Below are 6927 nucleotides of genomic sequence, written 5' to 3' on the forward strand. Positions count from 1 at the left end.
GTCAAACAGCATTTAACGGTGTCGGAAAACTTAGGTGTTGCCGGAATCGAGTAAAGATGAGGAAGGAGAACACGAAAATCAAATAGAAGAGAAGATATGAAGAAAAAAAAATTGAAACCTGTAAAATCCGGTGACCGGAGTTGGGGCTTTTGTTCTTGGAAGAATATTTCGTTAGGCATGGGTTATTGAAGCATCCCAAAATCAGACATAATTTAATGAATTCTTTGAGGTACTTGTCTGGTACTCATGATATCAATGGAAGAGAAAAGAAGGAGAATGATCTTTTTAGATCATCATAATAATGATAATGATGATGATGATAATATGTATAATAATAAAGAAAGAGAAAAGAAGGAAACAAGTGATCTTTCTATATTAGTGTTGTCTGGTAGATATTTTAAGTACGTTGTATTTATTTATTTTTTTCTTTTATCAAAGAACAATAATAGCCCCTCAACTTTTATCAAACTTTAATACCAAGAACAAACTAGATATGAACTCTTAAACCTTTAATTAAATGACATTAACAGCCCCTGTTAATTTTTTTTTATGTATTTTTTAACTCCGCCTCGAACGTACGCCTCGGTTCGCCTCAAGGCGTACGCCTCGCCTCACAGAAGGGAAACGCCTCGAGGCACGTTTCCGTTTTTTAAAACCTTGGATCACATTTAACATAATGAGCATTTTTAGTAGAATCCAAGCATACATGCTAAAGGTAACAACAAAAAAGTGAGAAAATAAGTTGAATCAAGTATGATTGTTAACTTCAACATTGTGTAATTGACTTACAAATGGAAAAAGAAAATAAAAGAGAAAAATGTAAAGATAAAAAAAATGCTAATACGATTCATGTGGTTGTAGATTAAGAACAAAGAGACAACACTCAAGTCTCTATAACTTCCAACAATCTGTAAATTGTTTTCATATTTTCCTTTTTTTCTCTCACATGAGCCTAGCTTACATCTCGATTTTTATCGAGTTAAAACTTTATGCTTTAGTTGTAAAAGACAAGACAATTTGTATAATCGTGCTATGTTCCGGTAGATATTTTCAGTCTTGCCCTTCTCAGTAATAGCAATTTATATCTATCAGTATATGTACTCGTGCACAAAATAAAACCCCATTAACATTTAAAACAAACATGTCAATATTAGCGAGTTCTTTTCGGAGTCATTTCTTCAAACACTTGGCGTGCAATTCCTTTACATCAATCCGTACTACTCCAGTTGTTAGCCATGTTTCCACTTTTAAGTTAATTAGTTATACTAGATATTATTGCCCATCACGAAAGCTGAATGATTTCTTGAATTTGAGTTCAATTACTGCATCTTTCTCTACGTATTGTTCCGCTTCTGAAACTTCAACAACTGGTTCATATCTATCTGTAGATATACAATGTCATCAAGAACATGCTGTAAGTTGTATAATGCTACGGAGTATTACATAATCAAAAATTACACATTTTTATGGATACCGAACTCATTACTATTCATGGCGTTACTAAAAGTTATAATCTTGTTTTTATCAGGATATGCTTTCAGAAGCACTTTTATGTTTTGGTGCTGTTTCAACAAGTATGGTTGAACCAGACAGTTGTAGCTCTAAAAATGAGGTAAATTACAAAAAAAAAAAAAAATTTTATATTCATATATACTTAAATGCTTACTGTTAACCATATTTCACTTTGCAGGTTTCGATTGGTTCAATATTTACTGTATCTCATGATGTGCATCAGAGTATTGCGTTGGCAGCTGATTCAATAGGCTTGCAAGAAACACCTGTTTATAAAGTCACAATGGGTTACCAGTCCGATTGGATCGATAATGCTCGGGTTAGATTACTTTCCTATAACTTGTTTTATGCTAAAATGGTTAAATGCTTGAAAATTTATCAAACTTCATCTGAAATTATATTGTACGATATTGTCTATTATATATATCAAACTCGGTTTTTGATATTCTATGTATCCGTTGACCTCTTATCATGTAACCGGTATACTTTGCTGCCCTGTAAGACATATAAGTTGACATATCATTAAAAGTTGTACCACGTCACCGGTTTATTAGTTTAGAGGTCAGTATACACCACCAATAGTTGACATTTTCTTGCATACAACAGAACTTCCCTTTGTAGAAGACTTCTTCCGAATGGCATAATTGGGAGATTTCTACAGGTTAAGTTATTAAGGTGTTGTTTGATTTTAGTTTGCATATCTTATCATGCCTTATGTATGCACGCCCGCACACATTTTTAATGTAGTTGTTTGTTTTCAGAAGATATAAGATAAAATGATGTCTTGTTCAGTCTGCAAACTCGCAGACTTGGAAATGCTTCTTAGTGTTGCAGACAGGATTTAATTATTTTGCAGACATAAAAACAAACAGTCTTCACTATTCAACATACAATACAGACCTTTAGGTCACGTCTTCTCTACAGACATGGTCAACAGATCTTCGGACAAAAACATCTTAAAAAACAAATAGCACCCTACACACTTAAACCTTGTACTAAATTGCTTACGATTATCATATACATGTATACCAATACTCTTCTTTTTAATACTGTAAATATGTCTCGCATTTTGATTTTGTATTAATTTATGTTGCAGGGTTCTTTTCAACCCGTTAAAGTTATGGAAGGACTTTGGATTGTACCTGAGTGGTTAACTCCCCCGGTATGAATTGTTTTTTGTTTAAATGAAGAAAGATGGTTACGTTTGTATATGCAATTAGCGCGTATATGGCACCTATAAGGATGTTCTTATTGAATTGTGGTTAGTAATTTTAACAGGAACCTGAAGCAACAATTATAAGTCTAAATCCGGGTCTAGCCTTTGGAACCGGAGACCACCCGACAACCAAATTATGTCTATTGTTACTACACGGTTCAATCAAAGGTGGCGAAACGGTTTTGGATTATGGCACAGGTTCAGGGATTCTCGCAATTGCAGCACTTAAGGTACACTACTTTAATTACTTATTTAGAACATCTGTTACAGATTATTTGATCACGAGGTACAGTTTGGTGCAGCCTCATCAGTTGGGTTCGATATAGACTCTCAAGCAATATCAGCTGCACGTCATAACGCTTCATTGAACAATATAGGACCCGGGATATTGCAATTGCAGATTGTTCCTAGTAACATCAATCCTACGTCAACAGGCCAATGGCAAATGACGTTGAATGATGACGATGTAGAAGATCAGGATTTAAACGATGTGGAAATCATTGGTAAAAAGGAGATCTATGATGTCGTTGTTGCAAACATTCTTTTGAACCCATTATTAGATTTGGCTGATCATATAGTTTCTTATGCTAAGCCTGGTGGTGTAGTTGGTTTGTCTGGTATCATCTTGGAACAGGTACCTTTTTAACTGTTGAAAGATTCTTATGTAACAAGATTATTTTTGATCAAATTATGCGTCAACTGCTGAAATGTTTTAGGTACCAGCTGTTGTAGATCGATACTCGAGTCTTTTGGAAGGCATAACTGTGTCCGAAATTGATGACTGGGCTTGCATAAGTGGTACAAAGAGGAAGATGGCCAGCTGAAGAATTTTGTGTTCTGCTATACATATCCATCCATCACTGCAAAAACAGTTCTTATGTTTATAGCATTTTTTTGTTTTTCAATTTCGGTTATGTTGCAATTTTTGGAAGAATGCCTAAATTATAACTACTTTGTATTTTGCTATGAAATTATTCTACACCAAATTGTGATATTTCAAATTTTGTGTAAGGTTTTGATCGTTTCTTAGTATCATGTATCTGATCTGATATCCTATTCGGGTTACCTTTTTACTCCAGTGTATGCAGTCTACCCGAATCAATCAATGACCATTTTCAAACCCTTCCATTAAACACCACAAAATTTGAACCTAAAACCTCTTGCAAGGATTTAAGGCCTCAACTACTGGGCTCTTGGTAACCATGTACTTTATATAAAGATAATGCAAGTTAAGTATACATGTTCGTGTGATTCACAAAAACTTAATAAACAACAAAGTCTTGTGTAAAATTTGTAAAACACAAAATAACAAAAACATAAGCCTCGTTTGATCATCATACGCCTGAAGCTCTTTCGATTTTACCTTGCTTGTTGCGTGTCTTTATTATCAGTACAACAAGAGTGTAGAACACGAAGAAGAATGTCATACGGCCTATGCTACTCAAAACAGACGTATATATAACAAGTCAACGCTTCAGTTGCCTCCTAGCCAAAGCAGGAGCTCTAGTCGGAATGTAAACCTTGTAGCTTACCTGATATCAGACATCAAACAGATATAGTTTAAATACTAATTATTGTACCAAATGTGTGAATAAATAAACAGAAACAATTACAAAAGCTTCAGTCAGCAGTTCAATCCTACACAAAGTAGTCTGTACCATAAAGATTAGTTTTTCACTGCATGCGGCTGATGCATGTTTGCTGCTAAGATTATGTAAACTAACAATTGCACCATGTATCAAACTATATAAGTCAACATTTCAACAATAGTGGCTTAAAACTACAAGTAGACCAAGCAAACAAACACTTACCTGCACCATTTCACCACCCCTCATCACGGACATAGTCTTCTTCTCAAATTGTGAGCTATCAGTGGTTTCAGTTTGCTGCACCTTCGAGTTTCCCTCTTTAACAGAAGAAGCAGACGCGCTTGTTTCAGGCGCAGTATTTGACTTTTGGTCAACCTTAGTTTCTGTGCTACCACTAGTATTATCTTTATTAACAATACTTTCTGACGTCTCACTCACTGTCTCCTTTTCTACCCTACTAGCGGGAGATAAACGCGTTCTCTGTAATTTTGGTCGTGTGCCACTTTCAGTTGAACCCTTCTTCTCGATCACAGTCTTATTTTCTACTCGAGCACTCGGTATTTTCGGTGCAACCGGCTGTAATTCACTAGTGTGGGGTCCACTGTGACTTACGGCCGTTTCAACTTTCGCTGTAACTACAGAAGGATCTCTCCTCCATGTAAACCTACTCCTTGGGACTACTGGTTGTGATACAGGCGTCAAACTTTGACTTTGACCACGGTCAACCCTTGCACTGGTCAACTGTTTAACGCTACTTTGATCCCTACTATGCGTATCATCAACAGAAACTGCTGTTTTTGCTTTATTCCCACCTCGAAATTTACTTAAATTTTCTAAAGCTTTTTGTCTTAATATCAACTCCAACTTATCAACTTCCGATCCAGTCGCATCGCTCTTTTTTTCCTTGCTATCGTTAAGAACAGAAGTAGAGTTTACTTCGCTAATTACACTCGTTGGTATATTTTTCTCAGGCGAAACATTAGAACGATCGACTAATTCGTTACTATCATTGCTTTTACAAGACGGGTAATCATCATTATCATACACAATCTCTTCTTTAAGCTCATCTGTTTTCATATCAACCTCGTCGTCCTCTGACGGTTTCACAACAGTAATAACTGATTTTAACCGCCTCGAGTTGTTTTCCACCATCACTTTCTCAACGCTTACATCATCATCATAACTGTTGCTCGGTGATGAACTCCTTGTCCTACTTCGATCCTTATAACTTCTTTTTTTATGATCCTTTTTCTTTCCTCTGGACCTACCCCTCGACCTCATACGTGGGGCCCCTTCATCGCTACTGCTATCATCATCATCTTTACAAGTGGAACAGCTTTCAGAATCACTACTTGCAGAACTAATGTAAGCGTCTCTTTTCGACTTTTTCTTTTTCTTGATCGTCTTCTTTTTCATCTTTTTATCGCCTTTTTTCTTAGACCTTTTTCTCTTCTTCGAAGGGGGTGAATCTTCACCGCTACTATCTTCACTCAAAGACCTTCGTTTACTTCGTTTCTTACTACCCTTCACTTCACTACGAACACGAGAACGCGATCTTTTACTTTTATACTCACCATCCGAACTAGAAGACGAAAAAACCGATGAGGTAGACGATTCATCGTCAGAACTAGACGAAAAAGAATCATCATGACGTCGAAGCTTCTTCGATTCGTTTCTTCTACTTTTCTTTTTTCGATTAGCCTAACCACATTGTTAACCAACATAAGCATAATACAACATGAATCACCCTAAAACACATTCGATATAATCGCATCACCGCATATTCACAGTTTGACATATATCCTTTAATCATGCAATGATTAATTAAAGTTATGAACATTCACATTCACAATAAATTAATTCAATTGATTGAAATTTAAGAATGAAATAGTGACACAATGTGCAAAAGTGTCGAAAATTAGGCAAGAAACATAGAAACCCTAAAATTAAAAAATAAAAAAATTTGTATATATTTAACAAACCTCAGAGGAAAGCTTGAGACTTTTTTTCTTGGAGTATTTTCGTTTGGATGATGAACTAGTGCGCGCCATTAAAGCTATTAATTTCACTACTGATTTCACCTGCAATCTAAATATATAAACAACAGAAGAAAGATATATTTGTATAAAGATAATATTTTTGGGAAAAGGGAAAATTATTGATTAAGAAGGTTACAAAGCGATTATTAATGGATACAATTAGCAGAGATTATAAACAATAATAATAAAAATAAAAATCAAATTTTTCTATCTCACAATGTGCAGACGATCCACCAAACAACCAATTGGGGGAAAGAAAACAAGACCTGGCAAAGTATGTGAAAGTACATATAGGTTACTTTTCTTTGTTCAGTCCTCCGAGTTTATACCACATACATATACACACCCTTTATTTGTTTTGCCAAGGATAAAATCAGTTTCTGTTTGACCAACTTGTACCGGAAGAGCATAAAATAATCCACAATTAAATCTTTTCAAATTTAAACTTAGAATTCAAAAATAAAAGAATAAAGTCATTATGTTAAAATCTATCTATCTATCTATCTATATCTATATATACATTATATAAATCACGTGCGATTATGCTGAAGTGTCAATCCCTCATTAATTT

The 6927-nt window shown here is 35.0% G+C and overlaps 2 protein-coding genes across 2 annotated transcripts; one reads left to right on the forward strand and one right to left on the reverse strand.

The window, feature by feature from the left end:
* The first annotated feature begins 1138 nt into the window (after positions 1-1138).
* LOC139855660 (uncharacterized) lies at positions 1139-3707 on the forward strand. The gene is made up of 7 exons (XM_071844907.1): positions 1139-1414; positions 1529-1612; positions 1691-1831; positions 2609-2674; positions 2791-2958; positions 3021-3362; positions 3445-3707. The coding sequence occupies exons 1-7, from the start codon at positions 1142-1144 to the stop codon at positions 3550-3552; spliced, it is 1182 nt and encodes a 393-aa protein (XP_071701008.1). The 5' UTR covers positions 1139-1141; the 3' UTR covers positions 3553-3707.
* Positions 3708-3897: 190 nt separating this feature from the next.
* Positions 3898-6585, reverse strand: LOC139852264 (uncharacterized). Its single transcript, XM_071841518.1, has 4 exons — positions 6573-6585; positions 6300-6405; positions 4540-6018; positions 3898-4260 (listed from the first exon to the last, which is right to left on the reverse strand). The coding sequence occupies exons 2-4, from the start codon at positions 6366-6368 to the stop codon at positions 4195-4197; spliced, it is 1614 nt and encodes a 537-aa protein (XP_071697619.1). The 5' UTR covers positions 6369-6405; positions 6573-6585; the 3' UTR covers positions 3898-4194.
* Positions 6586-6927: the final 342 nt, after the last annotated feature.

This window comes from Rutidosis leptorrhynchoides, chromosome 6 (genome assembly GCF_046630445.1).
Source record: "Rutidosis leptorrhynchoides isolate AG116_Rl617_1_P2 chromosome 6, CSIRO_AGI_Rlap_v1, whole genome shotgun sequence".
NCBI lineage: Eukaryota > Viridiplantae > Streptophyta > Magnoliopsida > Asterales > Asteraceae > Rutidosis > Rutidosis leptorrhynchoides.

Coding starts and splice junctions, on each gene's coding strand:
- LOC139855660 (XM_071844907.1), top strand. CDS start 1,142: ATGTCAATATTAGCGAGTTCTTTTCGGAGTCATTTCTTCAAACACTTG. Junction 1,613..1,690: donor GTTGTAGCTCTAAAAATGAG/GTAAATTACAAA, acceptor TTCACTTTGCAG/GTTTCGATTGGTTCAATATT. Junction 2,959..3,020: donor TCGCAATTGCAGCACTTAAG/GTACACTACTTT, acceptor CACGAGGTACAG/TTTGGTGCAGCCTCATCAGT.
- LOC139852264 (XM_071841518.1), bottom strand. CDS start 6,368: ATGGCGCGCACTAGTTCATCATCCAAACGAAAATACTCCAAGAAAAAA. Junction 6,019..6,299: donor GTCTCAAGCTTTCCTCTGAG/GTTTGTTAAATA, acceptor CAATGTGGTTAG/GCTAATCGAAAAAAGAAAAG. Junction 4,261..4,539: donor GGGGTGGTGAAATGGTGCAG/GTAAGTGTTTGT, acceptor GTCTGATATCAG/GTAAGCTACAAGGTTTACAT.